The following is a 25173-nucleotide window of genomic DNA, read 5'->3' as shown; positions in this document are numbered from 1 at the left end:
GTTTACCTCCTCATCTATTCTTCCACTTCTCTCAATTATGCTTCCTAGATATTTGAAGCTTTTCTGCACTGAATTTCATTCCTGCTCTTCTGATTTCCTCATTCCAACTATCAAGCTGTCTCTGTACTTCTTCTTCCCTGTTTCCCCATATTACTAAGTCATCAGCGAACAACAGGGCCTTCATCTCTTCCTCTCTTATCTTCTTCCCCACAGCTTCGTTAATTGCATCCATTGTGATTATGAAGAGCAGTGGGGAAGGAGCACTTCCGTGTTTTAGTCCATTACTTATACTGAACCACTCTGTTCGTACCACTGTTGTCTTCACACAGCTCGGGTTGGCTTTGTATGTGCTCTGCAATCTGCACACTATCTCTTCCTCAACTCCTTTCTCTCTTATAGCCTTCCAAATCTTGTTAGTTGAGTGAAAATGATAAACCCTTACTATGGCTAAACATTTTTGGATATGAAGTACGGCGTGAATTGTTAAATGATATTTGCTGTAGTGTTCTCTTCACTTAGCATAGGTTTGGATAGCTTTATCTTTGGAGGAATGGGCACGTATGTATTTTTTTTATGGTGGAAAATTTCACAAGAATTTTCTTTGCTATGCTGTCCAAATATAAATCAATATTATGTAACTGAATTCTTCTCTTCCAGTTACAGTGCAACTCAGGAGAAGATATAAGTACTTTGTCTGTTGTGTTGGATGTAAAACTACAAAATACAAAACCAAAGCAGCGAGTGGCAGCAATAAAAAACTTAGCAGGTTTCTTAGGATTAAATACAGTAAGTACATTAGTACTGTCTTAGTAAATATAATTAGTTCAATTTTACACAAAATTATTATTTTAGTAGCAGTTCCATGAATATCTCTATCATTGTGTATAGGTAATTTAAATTAAAATGTAAATGAATATTTGCCTATGAAAATATTTGCATGTTCATTAGCAAGTAGAAGATTAGTAGTCAGTCAGTAGAAATAATATATTTTTCATATTCGAAAGTCACTCGTAGGAAATTTAATTTTTAATTTTTTCTTTCATTTTCTCCAGTGCATAAATATCCATTACTGCATTTGTTATTGTAGAAGTATCTGCAATTGTAATTATTTGGTGGGGAGGTAATACAATTTATGACTATACTGTTGTTGATCTCAGATAAGGAGCTTATTAAGAGAAACAAGTTTGTGTCCAAATTATGAACACCTAAATAAATGGATTCATATTCCAAATATTTCATGAAAATTTGGATACAAAAAATACAAAGAGACACAACATAGCAATCACAATTTAATATGTAATTAAATACTCTTCTCTTGCAACAGTATAAAGAAAGCTGCATCTAGAAAGTTCATGAGCAAACATGTCTTATTAAGTAAAGTAATCAATTGTATGAGCATTCAAAAGTGATTGAAACAGCATTCTGTTTATAATTCTTGAAGCTTTCCTGGCGTCGAATGCTGAAGAGGTTTCTCGGGATATCATCCAGGTAATTGGAAGCCTTTCTGGAAATCACCTGGTTGATATCCCGAGAAAACCTCTTCAGCATTCTCTTTTTCAAGAAAATCTTGCAAATTTCTTGAAGAAAAATACAAGTGGATGCATATGTTTATTTGTTTTCCTTTTGTTAGTGACAGAACTTCTAAACAATAAATGGAGATATTTTGTAATGTAAGTCTTCCCCATGGCATGGTGGTAACGATGTTCACTTTGCAACCAAGGCCAGCTTAATTATTGAAGTTAGACTTGCTAAGTTAAGGAATAATCAAATGTGCATAATATGCTTTTTGCTATGGTTATGAATAGACGTCGGATTTTAGGTTTTTAACCTATTTTTTCCTTTAAAGGTATATAAGAAATAATAAGTTATGTCAGCGTTTCTTAAAAAAATGCAACAACTGATGTAAGTTTTATAGTGCCTAAAAAACCTATTTTGCTTGTTAGAACCTATTTTAGGTTTATGTGCCTAAATCAAGCCTATTTTTAGGTTTTTATATATTTTTAAAGGTTTTTACAGGATTTTTATGTCAGACAGAGGCATTTGCTTTGTTTGGTAATGAAAAAAATTCAATGACGAACGTGTTTGAAATGTACTCTCTGTCGATTTCCCTTCCTCCAAGTGCATGGTGATTTTTCAAAGCTCTAGACGTAAAGCAAAATGTCTGGTGCCACTGTTACCTGTCAATCCAAAGCGGTTTGATCTGTGTGGTCTTGCTCACTTTCGCATTTTGTGGCATTCACGCGTTGCAAACTAACATTTCCAGCATTGAAGTTTGCTCCACTGACTATGTTTTGGTTGAAAGATTATTTTCAGCATATAAGATGATCCTCACCGACAAAATTGAGTAGTTTGACTGTGGGTAACATGAAAAACGATTGTTGCCTAACTATATGGCGAAGAGTGGATTTTAATAGCAAATTTCCATTGGTATGTTCTGCCATCGCCGTAGGGTTAGGCAACACACATAGTGTTATGCAAGATAGTGCGTATTTCAGGATATATATAGGTGTCCCATTTTCATCGACGGTGAGTATACCTAATCAGCATTTTTCAGGAATTTTGAACTATTTAAAGTTTTTTTTAAACTTACTTCAGGATTTTTCAAGCCCAACTTTAGATTTTAAGAACCTGTTTTGGGGTTTTTAGAACCTAAAAATCCGAGGTCTAGTTATGAATTAGCAAATATGCTTTTGTAATCCATGTGCTAATAGAATTTATATTCACAGGACGTGTTTAAATTGCGTCTGCAAGACTCTGAGGAAGATCTCATAAATGATGATGCCATTATTCTGGCTGGTCCAGGCAATGTAAAGAAGAAAGAATCGAAGGAGTCGAGTGTCATTGAGTGGCAGGTGTGTGAAATACTTATTTCAATGCAAGTAAATAACCTTGAAGATTTTTGCAACTACTCAGCTTTAATTAATGAGGGTTTCATCAGACTCAATGATTTTTCCATGATGCTTTTTCCACATAGGTTTACTATGCTTAACTCGTTAAAATTACATGAAAATGCATTTTTTAGAGTAACATTTAAATGGAGAAATTGTGCTTGTTTTAATTTGTCAGTTTAAAGGCGTCCGTTCCGTGTCGTGACATTCCACGATTCCAGCATTACGTGTACGACATTTCACACACAAAATGTAAGGTTCTTGACACAAGATTGGATTAAAATATTCATAATGAGCTGGTTTAATAAAATTATAAAGTACTTTCTGGTTAACAAATGAAAGAATCTTGATGCGATGCTGAAAATAAGGAAAACATGAAACAGGCATGCAGCTTTCAAAACTTGGGGGAGGGGGAGAAAAGTTTACTTTCCCTTGGTAGATATGTTTAGCATAGTGCAGGGCCAAAGTAGCAAATAGCGGAGGGCAACAACACCCCTAATCACCGACACTGATTAACATAAATTACTGACTCAAATTAAATTATACGTGTGAAATATATAACTTTAGACACATTCATTACCCTCCCTCCCTCCCCTTGCCCTCCCCCTGGACGTCCAAGAATGTGGTCATACAATGTAAACATTCAGATACACATTACAGTCTTATTGAACTATGTAGTGAAATACAAAAAAGAAATTATCCTTGCCTTTAAGAACACAATTTTTGAGCCTTACAAAATACACAGTACATTCTACATAGTACATAATGTGTACCTTCCATCTGCCACTTCAGGACAAAACACAAAGTGCACAGCAACTTCGTTTTCATTAAAATCCCTTCTGCTGCACTATCCTCAACAACCAACTGAAAAATTTCTTTGTGAACATTGGGCCTCTTCCTAACTGTTTTCGAAAAAGCCTGAAATGGTACGTTTACTAGGCATGTTACGTGGAACAAATACATAGTGTATTAACAAGAAAACTACACTTCATGTTACAACTCTTATAAAATAATTTCCCGAGCATGACCTGCTGATACGGTGGAGGAACATAGTGGTTCGGATCCCACTTTAAACTGTAGGTCCAGTCCCGATTAGCCTTACTGTGGATAAAGTGAACTTAAAACACCAAATCAACCAACGACCTGGTGATACCTTGAAAGCAGCTGAAATGTTTGCTGCAGTACGAGGAAGAACAGGTAGGTGGAAAGACTATGATGACATGGCATAATATGACACTCTAAGGGTTAGTGTTTTCAGTTTAATGTAGGGAGTGCGGAAGAAAATTAAGGGGCATGCAAGCACCGCCTGGCACCACTCCTGGCCAGAATGCATGAAAGTCATTAACGAAAATGTGTTGCGTGTGCGTCACAGAACATGTAGCAAAATTTGAATTTATTTGTCTGTGTAGCATATAGGCTACAGATGCTAATAACGTTTGTTGGTGAAATATGCAAATTATATGCATTCACAATCATGTAAGCCTTAATGCAATTAAAGACACTAATAATTTTCAGATTAATTAATTTTGTTATTTACATAGAGTAAGACTACTTTTTGTGGAATGCCCTTTTAACTGTTATTCAAATTCCTTTGTGGTGTAATTAAAATGTTTGTCACAAGTGATTGGGTAGCGGTTTTTAAGACCCCATTCAAAATTCTTATTTAATTTTTTCTTTTTTGTTGTTTTTGGATATGTTGGGTATATTCAAGTATATTATACTCTGCTGACAATGTTTGAATTTGATTTGCATACATTTTAAGATATCAAAGTGCAATATTTGAATCGCTGAACTTTGAAATACTTTTTATAAACAAACAGCGTATACAAAGAAGTTATCCCAAGTTAAGAAGTTAAGATAAGCTACATTGGAGGTCTACATTTTTCATCACCACAATGTAAGAAAATATTTTTTAAAAAACAAAATATAATATGCTAAATCTGAGTGTGTTTTATATATAAAATTTCACATCTCTCACTGTAATATACTTGAAACATAAACACACAAAGAATATATTTTCCTTAATTAGTGTATGTTTTCAGGAGACTTCAGTGGGTTTTGGCTTAGAGGAAAGAGGCTGAGTGTAAATTCATGCAAGTGCACAGTTATCAGTTTCTATAAGAACAAATATTGGGATGAAACTGAGGAAATGACAGATTATATGAGTTTTAAGGGCCTAGATCTGTGTGAAAATACCACCACATTTTAGTTACATGCTATTCGTTGAGATATTGGAGCAGCAAAATTATTGACAAATAGTGATGGAGTATTGATTAATCTGTCCATTCCCTTTTTAACGCAAAGCCTTAAACAAATTCTATTGCATTGCATGTGGAACATTACTCTGTTGATGTAATAGTTGATTATATCCGTTATTGAACTGTAAAACTAAGATATAACTTGGTGATATTTTTCTAGCTGTACTTTTTATGCGAGACTCGATGCATATCAAAGTGGAAAATTCTCCCCATTTGAGATACATTTGAATGATTTGTGATTATGAATTGTACGTGTTCTCCATTGTTGAGTTTGTGTTATTCCCTTTTCAGGTTGGTTGTGATGGTCAGGTTGCTGAGGAGCAAAATTCAGTGGTGAACCATGTGAAGCAGGAGGCACGGGATGGCACACTTTCGGAAGTACTTCAATTTCCTGTGATAGGATGGCACGTAAAAGCCATTGCACCAGGCTCACATCGAGAAAGGAGACAGGTATGGGTGTACTTTGTGTCGACTCTTGTTTTGCGTTAAGAAGTGGACTTAATAAGTAAAGATTGAATGATTGATTTTCTTTATTTTACTTCGCTTTTCTGTCACTTTTGGCTAATCACGGAGATGAAGATGAGTGATGATATGATGAACTTGAATGAACCTGGGATGACTTGCACCAAAGACAGGAATGATAACCAGTCCATTTCGTAGCACCTCTCTTTTATTTCCACCTATGAGAAAAGATGCTGTGCCTTTGTTTACTATCAGAAAGAAAAACTGCCTAAACCAAACAATAAGTTGTTATCCGTCATATTGGTCGCGAAAGTTGAACTGTGTACTCGGAGGATCTTACAACTGATGGTCTCAGATTCGAGTCGCAAGTTTCCCTAAAATCATAGTGGTAATGTCATCATTTTGCATCATTGGTTCAATACCCAGTGGAGGCACATAGTGGTTTGGATCCCACTTTAAACTGCCCAGTCCCAAGGACTTGAAACAAAAATCTCTAAACCCAAGTTCAAGTCAGAGCATGAGGGTAGGTGTTCTGCAGGCACGTAGCCAGGAGGAGGGCTAAGGGTGCTGAAGCCCCCCCCCCCCCACCGAAATGCTACAAATATCTAATTGAAACATTATTTTTATTGTTAATAACAGAAATAAAGTTATAACCACAGTAAAAACTGCATTACACCAAAAAAAGTTTAGTGTATAATTGAGGAACCAGGTTATATTTTTATATTCTATCATTTAATTCAAACAAAAAATGGATCCACAGCTTCCAAAACTTATAGTTTTCTTTGTGAAAGGTCATAGAATATAAACTTTATGAGTAAAATTTACCACTAGCTATTAAAGACTTTTTCAACGATTGTGAAAAAGTTAATAACCAAATACAATAACTATGAATTTCAGTACACTAACTGTACAAAATATAAGGAAAGTAATGGACAGGAATTGTATTAGATATTCACTGATTTGGTGGATCTCCATTTTGTAATATTAACAATAAATTTGGATTGAAATTGGTATGTTTTAAATAACTTATAATAGTTACTATTGTAAAATAACAATAATTATTATTGTTATCATTATTTGTACTAATGAAGTTTTATCTATGGCCGGACCCCTTCTACAGATATTTCTAGTGATGCCCGTGCTGATAAGTGATGACCCCCCCCCCCCCCTAAATATAATTCTGGCTAGGGCTCTGTTGTTCTGTGCGAGTGTCGCTTCATCAATTTCATATAATCACTATTCATTCTCATTGTCACAACTAGGTTAACAGACAGCAAAGCAATGTTAAAATTAAAGTACAAAGATTCAATATACCCTTTAACTACATGTGCTTTTATCAGAAATTGTATGCATTTCCATTACATATTTACCCACTTTATGCATCTTCCTCTTAAAAGATACTCATTGAGGTCTTTTGTGTGGACATCATTACAGGGTCAGAATATGTTTTGTAAATGTAATGACCTAGTTTATCTGAATGTATGTATTGAGGTGTGAATTTCAATCACTTTGAAACCATATTATGTATGCAAACTTCCTTTTAAATTAACATTTGTTACAATGGTCTTTAATGTACTTGCGAGAACAAAGATCATATTTATGCTGGTATTTCAGTGGGTATGTTAACCAGTGTAAGGCCTGTAGGGATGTTTTGTTAAAAATAAAATGACATCTGATTTTTCAAATAGATCAGAAATGGATAACAAAAACATTAATGTAAAATTAAAAATTGAATTCTCTAATGCCTATCAATTACTAAGAACAAAAATTATTGTATTGAATTGTATTCTACACAAGTTATGCATTGTTCCATATAAAATTTGAAAGCATGATCGATTTCATCACCCTTCGGGTAGCTTCTTCAGGCACATACAACACGGATACAGTTCTAAGTCCATTTTGAGGGTTCACCGCACACTGGTCCGTGGAATATGAAGTTGCTGACACAATCGCCGAGTTGACTTTTTTGGACTTAAGTCCATGGCATTGGACACACATTCAATGTTTATTGTACTACGAGACGATCAAGGTTTCCCAGGATACCGTATCTTGTTGGCATTTGCGGTCTCACGAAAGTTGTGAACTGCACGCAGTATGACCTTCCGGGATGGTGTAACAGTTTCTGGAAATTATGTCTGAAACATCTTTGTTCTGTGATGATGGAGCATCCGCTACTGAAGAACGCCTTCACGACATATGAAATTTCAACTGCTGTCCACATCACGATGATTCCCTGCAACAATGAAAGAAACATGTAACAGTAACAGTAACTTCCTATTAAGCTATGTCTAAAACATGCACAACAGTTATTGCTCGCAGTAATATCAATATAAATGTGTCCCATCAATATGGCCCACCCTGTATTTTCCTCAATTTTACATTTTCCCACATTTTAAGTTAGTTTCAGCTTGGTCCCCTGAAATAAACGTAAAATCGAGATTCCACTGTATGTAGCTTCTTCTACAGCAAAGCTCATTTTATATTTGGATTGATTTACTGCCAGTATCAGTGGAATTTTCATGTCAGTGCATTCCTTAATGTGTAAATTTCTCTTTATATTATTTGAACATTTTGCTCAATAATAGTACAGTAAAACCTTGCTAATCCAGACTAATGGGTGAGATAAGTTGACCGGTTTAGCAAGAGTCCAGATTAACTGAAATAACCTAAAAGAACACTAGAATGTGCAGTAAAACTCCATTTATAGCAACAAAACACGTTTATTATGGTGTATTTAAAGGGCATAGGCCTAAATACACTATACAGTACAGTACAAAGTCTGCGGGAAACAGAATTCATCAGTGGTTGACTGCCTTTTCTTTGGAAAGTTCTCTTGTTGACTTCTTCTAGCCACATTTAAAACCTTGCATTCTGTTTTTTGCCTGTCTGGATTAAGCGAAGTATTCTCTGTCCTGTCAACCATGAATTATTGGGACTCGACTGTACACCTTGTTTCTTGTTTTCAGGTTGGATCAGGGGATTATATTGACGAAGACTTGATGATCGACTATGAAGAGACTACTCCGGAATCTCGTATCGTTCCTACAATGGCCTCGCCTGTCTTTCCAGAGCCTACTACCTCTCATGCTCATAGACACCACCATGGAGAGGCAAACAGGGTTCATCTTGTGACAGGTATCACTACTGCTCCAATCAGCAGATTGCCTACTAGTCCAGTGGTTCTTGGCTCTATTATGAGCACACCTGTTGTGGTAAGTTGATACAAGTACGTTAGTACTGGTGAACACGTTGCAAATGTATTTTTTTCCTGATTGATTTTGAAAGACCACCTTCATTATGATAGGTTAGGGTGTCTGCAACACAGATGGTAGTGCATCACTGCTTTGTTCTCGGGTGGTGATACTTCTTGTTTCTCCCATTTGGTGGCGCTGGTGGGTGTTTCATGGCTTGACTTGTCTCTTCGCCATGGTATAGCATCCTTTGTTTCTCCAATCGGAGATAAAAACAGGACATTGAGAGGGTGGCACAGGTGAACATTCTTCCCTAGCTACCTTGAGTGTTTTTCGAGATTTGCAAAAGATTAGTTTCAGTCCCTTTCTTTTTTGACTTTCACGTCTTCATCCTTCCCACATATATATGCTGCTGGGTGATGCAGTGACCATACCCATAAGATGGCTGGTTGCTGAAATGCGAGAAGAGGGAGAAAGATGTGGCAATGCTTTTGACTGTCAACTGTGGCACACGTTGTGGTTTTTGGCAAGAAGAGTGTTGGAGTAAGGACATTATACCATGGCGAAAAGAATAGTTCAGGTTTCCATCATCTGGCAGCACTGGAGGGTGGTGATTGGTAGGTTGGGTTGTCTGCTACATTGTGCTGCTTAACATGACGTGGTTTGCATTTTGTTTTGGTATGGTTCTTCCGATTTTGGATTCCAAACTTCAAGAGAGATTACCTACGAAAACTTGCATCCCCCGGTGTCTAGAAAACCACAAAGCAATGCCACAGCCACTACATTGATAGGAGTATACTGTTCAAGAACGAATTGAAAACTTAAAATGATGCCAAAAACAAGAGGTATCTCCATAGCGCACAACCATTGCATCTCTTCCACATCCATACTTCAAACTGGCTTCCTCATTGAGAACATCATAAAAAAAAAAAAACACATGTCATCATCCAACAGAAACCAACACTGAACTCGGACAAGCACACCTTACCTAGTACCCAGGTCTTAAAATTAATAATTGTGGTTCACTGGCAAAGACTTTGAAGAACTGTCACTCGTGAACTTTTATACTTATCATGAAGGTTTGTGATTCTCTAAGATCCTTAGGAAAATATTTGGACCTAAAAGGGATGAGGAGACAGGTGAGTGGAGAAGGTTACATAATTTGTATTCATATCCAGATATTATTAGAATTATTAAATCAAGAAGACTTAGGTGGGCAGGCCATGTGGCACGAATGGGAGAGGAAAGAGGAGTTTACAGGATTCTTGTTGGGAAACCTGATGGTAAGAGACCTGTAGGAAGGCCAAGACGAAGATGGAGGGACAACGTTAAGATGGACCTAAAGGAAATCGGTAGGGATGGAAAAGAGTATATAGATCTTGCTCAGGATAGGGACAGATGAAAGCCTGTGTTGCTGCAGCCATGAACCTTCAGTTTTAAGAAGGCTAGAGAGTTAGTTAGTTATGAAGGTTTGTGGAACGTAGCCTGTCAAATAAACCGATTTAAAATTAAATATTCCATGGCATGCTAGAAGTAAAAAGGTGACAATATCTGTTTCTGTTTTTATTAATATTAGATATTGCTTAGGATACAAAACTTATTAATATAAGATCCACATTTTCAAATCCTCAATAAGCTAAGGGGGGGGGGGATTCTCAAGATCCACATTTTCAAATCCTCAATAAGCTAAGGGGGGGATTCTCTACATGATGCACGGGACATTCGCACATGGTTAAATGAGTCTGGTATGCTGGTTAATTGATATTGCACTGATCTTTCATATTCATTGTTTTTAATACTGGGTGGTTGCTTACCATATGCCAAGAAATAAAATCCTTTCTCAAATTGACAATGCAAAATTAAATAAAAAAGCTGTGTGATGCACGGGACTCAGAAAAACATGCGAGAAGCACATAGTTGTTTTTAATTGATTATTTCTGTGATTTGTAGACGTTTCAGGGTACCATATTTAGACATAGTTTGCTAAAGACTTTGTACTACAGGGTGGCTCAATAAGTCACTTAACACCCTCAATACAAGGCCACTGCAGCATGGAATTTGAAATTGGCGATGACCAATCGTTATCTGGCCAAGGGGGAACCACATTGACGCCACCCACACGGTCGGCGGCCATCTTGATGTCCGCCATCTTGAATTCAACTTCAGAATTTTAAATTTGAAGGGGGTCGTGCGACATATCAAAATGGGCTAGAATTTCACGAGAAATGCAATGGTGAAGGTTTTTTCGACGTATCTTTAACCAGTAAAAAGTTATGACTGAATTCTTGTACCAATTTGCTCCTTTTCGAGGTGTTAGAAAAATGCCTTAAAATTTGTTTAGCGCTTCGGTAATGCATCGAGATCAAAGTGACGTCTATGGAGAGACGTTCGCATACCATTGCACATTATTTTAATCGGATACATCCATGAAGAGCTGTGCATTATGAATGATTGTCGCGAACAATTTACAGTGTGACGCTTCCATTGAATTAAAAGTCCTTCACAGTGACAAGGCTAATGTTTATGTTCATAAGGAAGTTTATAAACAGAATATGCGACCCTTGGACCCTTGTCATCTGATAACTAACTTTGGACAAAAACTGGTTCATAACATTCCCATAAGTGTTCTGGTGTTCTTCCCTATTGAAAAACCTCTGTAAAAAGTACCTTCTTCCATAAGCAAGGATGAAAAAACCTGTTTATTTAACAAATCCAAGTAGCCCTAAGCATTTAAGGTTCCGTTGATGGAAAATTGACTAACCAATCGTGTTCCACACAGCACGCCACACCATTAACTTACCAACACTAACCATTCAGCTTTGATCTGTCGAAAATGGGTTATCAGATAAAAAGCATCGAATATTCTGTTTCTGAACTTCCTTATGAACATAAACATTAGCCTTGTCACTGTGAAGGACTTTTAATTCAATGGAAGCGTCACACTGTAAATTGTTCGTGACAACCATTCATAGTGAGCAGCTCTTCATGGATGTATCCGATTAAAATAATGTGCAATGGCATGCGAACGTCTCTCCCTAAACATCACTTTGATCTCGATGCATTACCGAAGCGCTAAACAAATTTTAAGGCATTTTTCTAACACCTCGAAAAGGAGCAAATTGGTGCAAGAATTCAGTCATAACTTTTTACTGGTTAAAGATATGTCGAAAAAACCTTCACCATTGCATTTCTCGTGAAATTCTAGCCCATTTTAATATGTCGCACGAGCCCCTTCCCATTTAAAATTCTGAAGTTGAATTCAAGATGGCGGACATCAAGATGGCCGCCGACCGTGTGGGTGGCGTCAATGTGGTTCCCCCTTGGTCAAATAACAATTGGTTATCGCCAATTTCAAATTCCATGCCGCAGTGGCCTTGTACTGAGGGTGTTAAGTGACTTATTGAGCCACCCTGTACAATATGCAATGAACAACATTTTTCTATTTAAAAACAATTTTTAAAAGTTTCTTTCCTTGTGTGATGCACGGGACAGTTAATATGTCATGCATGGGACATTTCTCTCCCTTATGTTGTCACTCCACTGCAGGTGATGTCTATCTCCATAAACAATCAAAAGGTGGCAACACTATTTTCAAAATATCTCAAGGACAAAATGTTTGGTATTTTAAACCTTTAAGAAAAATTACCTGATAAATATATTCAACTATATGTTACTCCCTCTGTCCCATAATTATAGTCCGGTATGCCAAAATTGTGACTTTTTATTTATGTTCTTTTGGATACTTGATCGCCCAGTTTGTACCGATCCTTGAGTAATAACGTTGTATGTCTCATTCCCGTGTTTAATTTTCTTCTTCTGTATACACCAATGTCACAGTTTGCCTATCGGATAATTATTATGGGACAAGAAACAAAAGTGTACCGGACAATCATTATGGGACAGAGGGAGTATTTAATTCTGCATAATGGTATTGCTGATAACAGCGTAGGACTAAACTCCTGTATCCTGAGGGCCTTCCCGATGGCGCAGTGGTAGCATCGTCGCCTTATAATCAAGGGGCTCCGGGTTCGAAACCCGGTGGAGGTACATGGTTCAGATCCCACTTTAAACTGTAGATCCATTTCCGATTAGCCTTACTGTGCATAAAGTGGACTTAAAGCACCAACTCAATCAATCAATCAATCCTATATCCTGTACATTGTTTACAGCTGCTTCAACATTCCATGCTGATTGTCAGATATATCTTGTGTGCTAAGATACATGCTTTAAGGTAAAAATACTGTTAGTTGCTTTGTTGGCACTCTGTATGAAGCAATTGATCCTAAATCAACCATCGCCAATATTGATGGAGTTATATGATCGAATGAACAAACATCTTCAGAATTCAAAAGTAAAAGGTCTTGTTTTTGCAAGAACTTGGTTGCAAATACAGAAAAACATTAATGCAGAAGTATTTTGCAACTTCACATGGGAAGGGGGTAGTAGATGAAATCAGCGGACAAGCAAAATCACTTATTTGTACTCATGTAATGAGCAAAAGTAAATGTGCACCAATTGTACAGACTACTTCAGATTTTTCAGAAGTAATTAGAAATCTCATGTCCAAAACTAAAGTTATGTTGATAAATGGAGAAGCATTTCATGAGAGAGAAGTTGGGATGATGCTCAGCCAATTGAAGGCACCAAATCTATACATACCATCAGAGCTATTCAAGGTAGATATTTATATACCCCTGAGAACGCTCCACCTCATGAATTAGAAATTCATGTGAATGCGAGTACAGGCTACAGCACTGGTGACTGGGACGATGAACACTATTGTGGTGCAGTTGCGAGAAAGGTTGCTGATGGTTATGAGATATACGTAATGGTGAAGGCTGGTGATACTAACCCCTTGGCCGGCCCCTGTGGCAAAGTGGTTAGCACATCGTGCTACAATGCCAGGGGTTCCAGGTTCCAATCCCATCTTGGGCATGGGTGTTTGTGAGTGTCCATTCATAAATTGCATGATATCATCACTGATCCCCATCTTCGCAAATTAGCCAAAAGTGGCAGAAAAACGAAATAAAATAAACCAAACCAAATAAAATTATATCAAACCAACTACTGGAAGTGGCATTTGAAGACTAATAAGTTACTGTACCCAACCATGCAAAAGAAGGGCCTCCTCTCATAGTTAATTCCTGAGGACAGTTCAAGTTTCAAGATGTTATGCTCTGAAGTGTGATGCACGGGACACTAAAACCATTTGCACTGGTGTCTCATTGGCTTGAATGAAATTGTAATAATTGCATTTCCAGTATTCATGCTGTGTATTGAAAGTATATTTTAGTTTCGAAATGCTTTTCCACAAAAAATTCTTTCTCCACAAGAAAAAATTAATATTTCGTGTGATGCATGGGACAAGGCTGCAGAGTACTTTAAAAATGCCAGTTTTGCAGTGTATTAAAAGACTAATTCGTTTATTTCCATATTCAATATGCAGCTAAGTAACCCTTTATTTGATAATAAAAATAATTCAAATATGTTAATTATATATATCTATAAAAATATATCCGCACCTGAGGTAAAGGTTTAGAGTTTTTCACTTGAAAATTGCCTTCAACTTTACAGATGTTTATATTTTAATATTTTCTAATTATTTACCTGTTTTTCATGATGGTTTGGATTGTACTCTTCCTAAATACCATGAATATAAAATTACTATTACAACTCGTTATTTGATATTCTGGTTTCACTTTTCAGAGAAGTGCCCTAAGTGTAGTCTTGAATGCTCTGAAATTTCAGTTCAAGAAAAAGTCCCTTCCAGATTTCTGGACTTGCAAAGAGACTTTCTGAAATTTTCGAAGAGGCTTTGAAAGTAATGAGCCTCTTTTAACTGTAAACTCGTGTAAAATCAATTCCTTATCTCTTTTACCTTTTATTATTACAATTAAAATGCGAGTATTGTAATGAATTGTGTCATTAGAATAAAAGACCCCTTGATAGGCAACATTAAATAAATACAGTACGTTCATTTTGGCTTTGGGCTGAGATAACGTGTGACTGCAAATGACGCGGCATAGCATGGATGCTGGCATTGTTGACCTATGATGTACCACTTATTTTTACGCACATATCTTTAGCATGCAGATAATTATATTTATATTTCATAACAGGTACTACTAACCTGTGTTATAAAATTTGTTCAAAGTGGTGGTCAATTGCATCCCAACTGCAACTCTCAGCCCAGAGCTAAAATGAACGCACTGTATTTGATGCGTGAAGAACTTTAAATACAAGGTGGCGCAATAGTCATCACCTGATTTTCTTAGCCTATAGCTTGGGTTTTAAATTAAACAAAGTAGTTTTTTTTTTTAGTTAAACTTTTATTGATACTTGTAAGCTTTATGTCCTCAATTTTCAAAGATAACATCTAATAAATGAACACCATTCGAATTGATGCAAATTTGGGCTCTTTTTATTGCGTTGGTGGTGTTGGAAAGAATCTGTGGGGAAATGTTTTCAATTTCATGCTGAATATAGTTGCTGTAACGTCTCTGGCTTATTCAAATAAACCAATGACTTCAAATATCCCCCAAAGGAAAAAAATCTGGAGCAGTCAAATGGGGGGATCTGTCCAGCCATAGCAAATCACCAAAACGGGATATTACTCTGCCCAGAGAAGTGTAATGCAAAAGAGCTAATGTTTCGCGGGCTATATGTGGGGTATACTTATTCATTTTCGCACAAAATAAATTTCGTGAGTATCTTCTATTTAACTGACAAAACACTACTGATATAAACAACAAGATGTCAAAATAAAGGTCAGTTTAGATAGGATGATGACTTTTGCGCCACCTGTTATTAAGTCCTGATGATCCACAAGAACAAAAGATACTTAAAAGGTAAAGGTGTCTATGCAAAATGAAACGTTAAGCACTGCTGTTCTTTAACCTTTTGAGTCCCAAGGCCATTTTCACAAGTAAGCCTCTCGGTCCCGAGCCAATTTTGAGCAAAATGCAGAGTTTCAATTAAATGAGTGTAGATCGGAGACTAATTGCCCTAGAGAGATGAGTGATATACCATTGTATGCGGAATGAACCAGAGATTCAGACTATATGAAATTTATGCAAATCTGGCGTATATGTGGTGGGGGGAGGGGGCTAACTCAAAATTTCGGAGAAAAAAATTTGGTTCCCCCACCCTCCCCCCAAGAAAAAAGTACATGACAGTGTCGACATGCACATGGAAATGATCGCTGACATGTAAGGAACACAAAAATATTTGCATTATTATCATATGACCAATGTAACTTGAGTTGTACCCCCAAAAGGAATGGTCGGCATGCCACTGATTCAAGCTTCAAAATGCAGCGGTACCTTGAAATGACTATAGCTCAGAAACTAAATGCCCTAGAGATATGAAAGATATACTGTTGTACGCAGAATGAATCACAGATTCAGACGATATATAATTTATGCACATTCGTCGTATATATGGAGGGGGAAATCCCCTGAAAACTATTTTTTTAAAAATGGGGTTTTGCCCCACCCCCCTGAAAAAAAGGATATGAAAAGTTCAAAATGCACATAGAAATTATCGCTGGCATGTAAGAAACAGAAAAATATTTGCATCATTGTCGTATGACCAATGTAACTTGAGTTGTACCCCCAAAAGGAATGGTTCAAGCTTCAAAATGCAGCGGTACCTTCAAATGACTATAGCTCAGAAACTAAATGCCCTAGAGATATGAAAGATATACCGTTGTATGCAGAATGAATCACAGATTCCGACGATATATAATTTATGCACATTCGGCGTACATATGGAGGGGGAAAGGGGGGGAAATCCCTCAAAAATACTTTTCTTTAAAAAAATGGTTTCCCCCCGCTCCCCCCCCCAAGAAAAATGTCAAAATGCACAAAATGCAAAATTTATGCAAATTTGGCGTATATAAGGAGGGGGAAGGGAGAAAACCCCAAAAATTATTTTAAAAAATTGTCACTTCACCCAAAAAATGTCCTCGCAGTTGGGCACAAAACGACACCTATGCACAACATTCACGGACGAAAAGCTAGAACGCAGTGAGAAATGAGCACCGATTCTTGCAGCTGCTTGAAATTCCATTTTTAGAAAATGCAGGATAACCCCTGTCGCAACTTGTGGACACTTGTGCTAAAAAACAAAGGTTTCCTTCAGCGTGCTTCGAAATTCCATTCTCACAACGCAGATTCAACAACCAGTCTTCCCCCTCCCCCACCCCCTGCTTGCGCCCTCACGGAAAACTTTCATTTTGACATCAGATACTGATAAACAAGATTCCTTGGAAAGCACTTCACAGGCGGGAGTGAGAAGCATTGCTTTAGAACAACAAAGCCGGTCATCCTTTGTTGGCAAAAACTTGACCTTGAAAAGAGACGCAAAAAAGAAGTCCCTTTTCCTGCCTTTCCCCCTCCATTTTCATGAAGACAAAAAAAAATGCAAAAAAAACATTTCTGTTAAATAGATGTGTTAGGAACAATATAAAAAAAATCGAAATTCTAGCCAATAATAGAAAAGTTATAACGTAAAAACTACGACCTTGACACAGCATCTCGGTCGAGACCTTGGGACCATGAGGCTTACATTTGGGTATCTCGATTGAGACGCTTGGGATCCAAAAGGTTAACCTTCTGAAATATTGTAACAGTTTAGTCTTGGAATGCTATAAATCACTCTATTTCTATTAAATAATCATATATCATTGACAGTAAATATTTACATCTCGTCATAAGGTGGATGTAACACTATATTATGCAACAAATGGTTTCCACTAATCTGGGGTTCAGTGGGCTCGAGTTCTCTTAGAAAAGAAATGCAGGACTTGCTCAGGCCCTACGTTTTTTAATTATTTTTTTTAAAAAAAATTGTTTGAATTTTTATTTAAATGTATTAATTTTCCAACATATATAATTAGGAGGTAAAAAAATTCTGATATTTCCAAAATTTTCAACAACTGTAACATGGTTATTTTTAAAAGGTAACTTTCGCAACACTGGTCCAGGAAAAGAAAGAAAGAACTAGTACCACGTGCAGTGTAGATACCAGTCCGGGAATGTAGAATGAGCACCATCTGTGGGGAAATATTGAGAATAGAAGTCAAAATAGTGACCTCATCATGCTTGCATCTTGGACACGTCAAATGATGCGAGAAACATAAGAAAATGAATGGGTTTGTTTATTATGTAACGTCAAATTTTCTCTTGAGGGAAAACTACAAGCCTTTTGTTATTTGCAGGTACCTATTCGTCCATCTCGCCTTCTAAGTAGTGAATCTGTGATTGAACCAAGCAGGGCATATGATGAATTCATGGTAACACCTTCGGCAACGCCAGTACTTACGACTGAAGTAGAGTCTTCCATTACTCCAGATTCATCAACTACTCAGGTAAATTATACTTTTCTTTTATCTGCTTTTCAGTAAATTGAAACAGTCTCATTTTGTAAATAACAGTTTTAAATGGCAAAGATAAAATGAACACTTTTCACTAAAGCATATTATGTACAAGTAAATTGAATAAATTTTACACATCTTTGAGATCAATTCACACATCACAAACACACGCATAAATTGATAGTGATTAAAAATAATGTTTTTCAAGTTGTCACCTTGAGATGCTACACAGTATTAGAGTCTTTGGTCACACGTTTCAAGACCTCCTTCCCAATACTAAGGCTTTCCAGATGGCGTAGTGGTAGCATTGTCACCTTGTAATCATGGGGTTTCAGGTTTGATACCCGATGGAGGCACATAGTGGTTTGGGTCCCACTTTAAGCTGTAGGTCAGCGTATCTGTGCACAAAGTGAACTTGAAACAACTGAACTGCTTGCTCGATAAGACTCCAATACTGTGAACAAAGCCCGTCGCAGAGTGGTTAGCACATCATACTACGACACCAGGGGTACCGGGTTCGAATCCCACCCTGGACATGGATGTTTGCGAGTGTCCATTCATCAATTTCATCATATCATCACTCATCCCCATCTTCGCAAATTAGCCAAAAGTGGCACAAGAAGTTAAGTAAAATAAAGCAAATCAATCAATCCAATACTGTGAAGCAGCACAAGGTGACTACTTGAAATACATTATTTTTGGTTAGTATCAATTTATGTTTGTGTGTGTGAATTAATCTCTCAAAGTGTACAGGTTAGTTGTTTCAATTACTTGAATTAATTTTCCAAGAAGTGTAGTATTCATTTCATTTTAATGTGTTTGTTTTATTTCTGCTATTTTAAAACTGTCAGCTAATTATGATCATCCCTGTAATTAAGGATTCTTACATTACCTGCAAAAATAGTTTCAGCCCTCCACATTGGTCAAACATATATTGTGTTCAACTCAGACTGGGTTAGAATCCTGTTCTCACGTATTGTGGGTGGTTCCAAAACATGGTAAGAGAGGATTGTTTGGGAACATGCTTTGGTCTGATGAAGCACAGTTCGACTTGAACGGAACCACGATTAGCCAAAAGTGGCAGAAAAGAAAAAGTAAAATCAACCAATCCATCGTTTTTGATCGGAGGCCTACCCGATGGTGTAGTGGTAACGTTGTCACCTTGTGATCAAGGAGTCCCACGTTCGATACCCGGTGGAGGCACATGGCACAGTGGTTCGGCTAAAGGAGCAATAAAAGATGCCTTTAAGGCCATGTCATGAAGCTACAAGCCCTTGAAAAACTTCAATTGTATCCAGTCCGTATGAAACTATGCATTAAAAGTTCCTGGTGGTAGCCACTAATACAGTCTTTGCACTGGCAACATGGCATCTCCACTATTGCTGCAGTGGTTGTGCCGTAGGTTGATCGTTTTGTACATGACAAGTTGCATTGTGCAAAGAAAGCATAGCACTACATTCTTGCTGACACTGAGTCACTTCATCGCTGCTGCTGATGCATTCACTTCGTCAGCTCTGGCATGGTAGCCACACAGCAAGGATTTTCATGTAGTGCTTTATGTTTACTTCAATGTCGAAAGGAATGGATAATAGCCCTAATAACATGCCATTGTACTGGCAGAATCATAAAAAAAATGGCGAAATCTCTCATTTCAAGATTGAAGAAGTAAATCAGGTGAATGAAACCAAACTTAACAGAAATAAACTGTTCGTAGTTTCTACACACCTTAAATTCCAAATCAAAACCTGTAGTAAAAAGTAAAGATCTTCCATTCCTTTGTGAGTGTCCCTTCAACAATTCATCTTATCATCATACATCCTCATCTTCATGATTAGCCAAGCCTGCCCCCATGGCAGAGTTTTTAACCATGTTTTTAACCTTGCCTTACATAATTTTAATTGTAATGCATATCTTTCGTATATTCTCAAGCTCTTATGATTGTTTACCTTCGCAGGTGACAGAACCGTTACCCACAAGTTCATCTACAGCAAGCAATACAACTGATTTCATAACAACCACAACAGAAAACGTCACCACGTCTCAGACAACTCCAAGGAAGCCATCCAAACCTACCTCTGCCATTCCAACAGAAATAATAGAGTATGGGCCTAAAAACTTCCATCCCACAATAAAACAGCGACTTCAGAAGCAAAGTGTGACAGCAGGAAAGCCTCTCAGGTAAATAGGAAAGTTTACTATTTTGTAGGATGTTGCATATGGCATTTTAGTCTCTCTCTCTCCACATCTATCTCTTTACGTTACCAGTGTTTACATTGGCTCACTTTTATTATTATTTTTTAATTGAATCTGACACAACCATTAGATAAAATAAAGGCTGCAAACCAAATATCAAACTAAAATGAACATTTAGGTGCCACGTCACAACTAATGCACAACATATTTGGGTTCCAAAGGCAACAACTTGATTCATGAGGAACGGTTTGGGTTCTTTTAACCACTGCATCTGTTTTTATGTACATACTAATGCCAGTAAAGCAGGTTTGCTTTCCCAGACTACTAGGCAAGGTGGAGACTGCCACTGCTAAATAATCCTCCCAGGCATTCCTAACAAATTCCTCAAAAACATTCTGTGCTTTGGGGAACAACTGTATATAGCCAGTGGTAACACAAGTCTCTTGAAATGTTGGTGTGTGGTTAAGTCCAAGCCATGCATCATGAACAACTTAGTCACCAAAATGTGATTGAATAGCAAAAAATCAGATAACAGATGCAAGGCTGGGGGATGATCTAAAGAGACTTCAGTTTGTATTAAACATAACTAGTCTATTTAATAAACAATTTATTGATGCTCTATAATATCAGTCTTTGTCTTGGCTTACCATCACTTCCAATTAAGTACTTCATAACTTTAGTGCTTCTTGAGAATAAATAAAATAAAAAGAAATATAGAGTATAAAAATTTAAAAAATAAACATGTAATGAGACAAACCAGTATCCCTGAAATTACATGTGCAGTGAATTGCACATCCTTCAACCAGATTTAAATCCCCTATGGTGTAGTGGTTAAGGTTCTCATTTTGTAACTCATCTCATATTAGGCATGCAACTCCTTATTGATAGTGGTACATTTTATAAACTCTTTGAAAATATTTGTGAAGAGAAGTGGAATAGATCGAGTCCCACAACCACTGTTTTCTGACTTTCTAAACAAGAGTCTCCTTCTATTGCTTTCAAGTAGTTCTCTAGTTGTTCCCATGATTGAGTCATCACCAAGATTTTGGAGCTAAACCAGCTATTAAACCAAGAACCACTCACACCAAGGTGACAGTGCTAACCATTTAGCTCAGCAGAAGTCCAGAAAAAAATACATAAATTTCTGGAAATCATTATCGATTCTGTTTTTCAAAGTAACTTCTTGATTGGCATAAATTCTGTGTACATTTTCAGTATTAGCAAACATCCATTATATTTAGAGCCATATATTTATGGTGAATAAAAGATCAAGTTTTCGGTAGAAAAACTTAGCATATTTCTGGATCAAGAGCTGTATATAAAATGGCATATCGGTGTTAAGATAATGAATAAAACCCTAAATTTGATTTAAAAACTACACTTATTACACAAAATTAACATTTCACTTATTATAGCACATTTTAAGTTATCAGAGTATTAAGTTTATTCCCTGTGTAAAGGAGTGCAATTTTGCTTCTAAAGCAGAATTAATTGCCTCCCCAATGGTGCAGTGGTTGCGTCATCGCCTTGTAATCAAGTGGTCTCGGGTGGAGGCACATAGTGGTTCAGATCCCACTTTAAACTGTAGGTCCAGTCCCAATTAGCCATACTGTGCATAAAGTGGACTTAAGAGACCAACTCGATCGATCAATCAAGCAGAATTAATCAATTTCCTATGATTTGCATAACTCTGAGGATAATTCAGACCTCAGAAGATACCACATTGGTAATTAAACCCTAAATTTCCTGTTTAAGAGTTTATTTCACATTTTGCAGTTCATTTCGCATCATTTCATGATAAAACATGGTAACAAAAAATTAACGTTAAAATGTGTTATTTCACATTTCGTGTTTTCAGCAAAAACTAAATATGCATGCCCCTGATTATATTGTATTCATCAGGTACATTCCTCCGCTGTCATGGTTCTTAATAGTATTTGTGTAAATATATATTATATACAAACTAACATCTTCCTTTTAACATAAGATTAATAAATAACATTTAAGTAGTATTTTCAAGCATTTTATTTTATTTTGTGGAGAATTATGAACATCCTGGTTTCTCTGTTATTGCGTATCTTTTAATTTCACTTCTGCTTTATACTGTGTTAATTTGTGTTCACCTTTTGTAAACTAATACATATAACATATTTTATTGCAGAGTTGTGATTCCAGAAAACACCTTCAGTGACCTGGAAGATGGAAGTACTAGAAACTTGCGGCTCTTCTTTAAGACATCAGAGGGAAGATCTGTATCTCCATCATATTGGGTTCAGTTCAATCCAGTAACTCAGGAAATATATGCACTGTAAGTTTTCTGTGTTAACCTTTAGCAGACGAGACTTTATGCTGTAAACCAGGCAAGGTTTTTTTCAGATGCTTCCTTTCCAAATGCTCAGTCATATGTAAGAAAGCACTGATGGAGAGAGTTTATATTAGTTTTGTTTTATCGAGGAAATACCACACTCTTGTGAAAAGTGTAATATCCTTCCTCTCAACAAGTGTAGTTAAAAGATGAAATAGAAGAAAAAAATTTAAACTTTATTTGAATCTTTTTGTTTGAAAAGTACGGCTCAATCAAATCTAATTGCATATGTATGAAGGTAGGATGTCAAAATTGTATTTCCTATGAAAGTATCGTATTTACGCGTGTATTGTGCACATGCGTGTATAATGTGCACTCTGGTTTTGGATGGGTAAAAGTGACAAAAAATTATATCTCGTATATAATGCGCAGTACAATCCAGTTTCAAGAAATGGCTTTCTTAGTTGTATGTTGTAAATCTGTTGCTACGCTGATCAAGAGTGAATGACGTCATACCTATTCAATTGCTTGCTTTTTTTTTTTTTTTCAAAATATATATATTTTCTTTCCGTGACTAATGTAACGTTTATATGAGGCACATTCAGGACCTTCCAAATAGCAGTTAGCAGCACAAGATATCTTCCATTAAGGAATTTACACACTCCATGTATGTCATTATTTGGCCAGTAATACATTTTAATTTTTATTATATTTTTCCTTATGTTTTGTTTCATCCGAAGTACCATAAAAATCAGAACGTTTCTTCATTTTGTTATGAACGTATTTCAACCGCATTTCACATTAGTGTCATTATCTTGAATGGAATACTGTTTCCATATTCAGAAACTGCAGGATTCAAGCTTTACAACGATATATAACATGATAGGGTTCCGTAAACATGAAAAATCAGTGCAAGTGTCCCAAAATCATGGAATGACCCTGTACGGTTTCATGTTGGTGGTCTGAATTATTCCATGCATAATACGCACCACAGTTTTTTGGTACAAAAATTTTGGAAAAAAGTGCGCATTATACATGAGTAAATACGGTACTTGTCATTCCGATCAGAGTAAATCAGACATTATCTTCTGTGATGTACAGTTCTCATTCTGTGATCTTTTTTCATCCATACCTTCATATTTGAAAAGCCTGTTCTTTTAAATTGAAATCTGTTCTTTTTAAATATAAACAGCTTTTGGCAAATCATATAATACTCGTATTGTTTTGAAATTCAAGTGTGTGATATTTTCATATGTAAACGAAAAGAGAAATGAAATATCAAGAGTTGTTCTGGAGAAATGAAGAGAAACTTAAAGTGTTGTTTGTTGTGGGAGGGAGTGTTTAATGGTTAAACTTCATTTCATGTCAATGTTTACTGCAATGAATAGGATGTTGCAAGCCTTGTTTGTAACGAAAGAATATTTTTTTGGTAACTTTATTCTGAACAAACTTGGGTCTGCAGGAAAGTTTATTCAGCCTTTTTGTTAGTAAGAAAAATGCATGTTCTTCATGAATATACCATGGTGTATATAGAAATTCAGATATAGATGAAACAAGAAATATAATGGGGCTAGAAAATTGTAGCAGAGTTCATTGACAACATTAGCTCTATACAAATAATTATATACTGTATCATATTTCAATGCCGCAAAACAGAATTTTTCATATCATGTCATATAAGAAATATAAATTATCAGTGAGTGAAGCCCTACACTACATCCTTCTGTCTTCGTGTCTTCCTTGAAACTATCCACTTCTTTCTAGGTCTTCATTTTGATTTTTTTTATTTAGTCTCAGTTCAGTCATTTCTTCTTGAGTAAACTTTCTTTGTTCAGTCTCTTTTATATGTTATATGTTCATAATAGTTAAAACTTTGCAGGTTTTCAATTTTTTTGTCATTTTAAGTTAATTGTGACAAGGAGAATGAGTGAAGACAAAATTGACAAAGCATGAACACAAAGCAAATGTTTTAACATGGCTGGGACTTACATTTAGAATTCAACATGCTCAGTGACTGATGCAGTATTTTTCACCTTGTGCAGTTATTATGTATTCATTCTTAAGTTATTCCACCTACCTTCCACAAACTTTGTCTCGTTATCTTGTACTCTCCTCATCTCTTTCTTGGAATGATACAGATGTAACCCAATTCCTAGTTCTTTTATTCCTGCTGTCATTTCTCCTAGGAAAACTGGTTTTCCCCTTTTGCTCTAAATCCCCAGGTGTCATAATTGTCTGCTTCTTCCCCTCCTCTCCATCCTGTAACCTACCTTCTTGCATCTACAAAAAGTAGTTATGCAAACCTTTAAGAAGAAAATTTAAATTTTAACTGAAAAATTTCAAATTCAAATTTTCTATATTGTAGGGTGAGGTTCAGCCTGTGGCTGTTCTCCCACCTAACTGTATGACTGTATGTTTTAATAATGGGAAGTAATATTCTTCCTCCTCCTCCCATAAATTTTTGTTGATATTTTTCATGTCTGTTTACGGTTTTGCAAAC

At 36.4% G+C, this 25173-nt stretch overlaps 1 protein-coding gene across 2 annotated transcripts in view; it reads left to right on the top strand.

Annotated features, from left to right (window-relative positions):
- Positions 1 to 25173, top strand: part of Dg (Dystroglycan) — a 370061-nt gene that overhangs the window by 321828 nt on the left and 23060 nt on the right. For both annotated transcript variants that reach the window (XM_083131677.1, XM_083131685.1), the window contains 7 exons: positions 658 to 786; positions 2727 to 2852; positions 5438 to 5596; positions 8575 to 8820; positions 18020 to 18169; positions 20130 to 20353; positions 22530 to 22676. In XM_083131677.1, the coding sequence (XP_082987803.1) occupies positions 658 to 786; positions 2727 to 2852; positions 5438 to 5596; positions 8575 to 8820; positions 18020 to 18169; positions 20130 to 20353; positions 22530 to 22676 (1181 nt within the window). The remainder of the gene's footprint in view (positions 1 to 657; positions 787 to 2726; positions 2853 to 5437; positions 5597 to 8574; positions 8821 to 18019; positions 18170 to 20129; positions 20354 to 22529; positions 22677 to 25173) is intronic.

This window comes from Lepisma saccharinum, chromosome 1 (assembly GCF_977018435.1).
Source record: "Lepisma saccharinum chromosome 1, izLepSacc3.1, whole genome shotgun sequence".
NCBI classification, from domain to species: domain Eukaryota; kingdom Metazoa; phylum Arthropoda; class Insecta; order Zygentoma; family Lepismatidae; genus Lepisma; species Lepisma saccharinum.
Note: the sequence above shows the minus strand (reverse complement) of the source record. Positions and strands in the feature narration are given on the sequence as shown.